At 56.9% G+C, this 698-nt stretch overlaps 1 protein-coding gene across 1 annotated transcript; it reads right to left on the bottom strand.

The window, feature by feature from the left end:
• Nucleotides 1–6: 6 nt before the first annotated feature.
• LOC145719545 (intraflagellar transport protein 70B-like) lies at nucleotides 7–695 on the bottom strand (the record flags this gene model as incomplete). Its single annotated transcript, XM_081811025.1, has 1 exon — nucleotides 7–695. A coding segment is annotated over one exon (689 nt), but the record flags the coding sequence as incomplete, so codon positions are not given.
• Nucleotides 696–698: the final 3 nt, after the last annotated feature.

Below are 698 nucleotides of genomic sequence, written 5' to 3'. Positions count from 1 at the left end.
TCAAGCTTAATGAAAGCCTCCTCAGGGGCTGTCTGGCAAGTGATCATGGCATCCAGGAAGTCATAGAGATAGGGTGTGAGCAACCTGTAGGTCAAATGGGCATTCTCTGCCAGGACATCGGCTGCCAGGTCAAAATACTCATACTTACAGTAGAGCAACAGCAGGTTGCCAAAGGTCTCTGGGGGAAAGGGGTTCTGCTGGAGCAAAAATTGTAGCTTTTCAAACCCCTCCGTAGGCCTGGCGTCCATGTTCATGAGCGCCTGGTTGTGCAGGGTCACGGGGTCTAACTCTTCTTCTGCCCGAGGTGGCATGTCAGTGAGGGCTTCCTGGGCCGCCTCATAGTTTCTCAGTTGGTACTCGATGGCTGCCTTGAGGTTGAAGGCTTCCACCAGGGCAGTCTGGTGAAGGACTAAGGTGTTGCCAACGCTTCGAACATCAATGCCCTCCGTGGTCATGCCCACACCTAGCTCCGGGTGCTGGCGGATGCCACGCTCAATGATGTCGGCGATGTACTTGAGCGCCGGGGCATAGTGCCGGCGGCTGTAATAGGCCAAAGCCAGGTTGTAGGAAAGGTCAGGCCGGTAGCCCGAAGCCTGGAGGGCCGCCAAGAACTTGGAGCACGCGGCTTCATACTGGCCCTCCTTGTAGAGCAAACAACCCAGGTTGACCTGGCCGTCGGGCTCGTTCTCGCCCCCACC

Source organism: Leptonychotes weddellii, unplaced genomic scaffold (assembly GCF_054177405.1).
Source record: "Leptonychotes weddellii isolate Sample4059 unplaced genomic scaffold, ASM5417740v2 HiC_scaffold_51371, whole genome shotgun sequence".
NCBI lineage: Eukaryota > Metazoa > Chordata > Mammalia > Carnivora > Phocidae > Leptonychotes > Leptonychotes weddellii.
The sequence above is the reverse complement of the archived record's forward strand: the minus strand, read 5'-3'. Positions and strand labels throughout refer to the sequence as shown.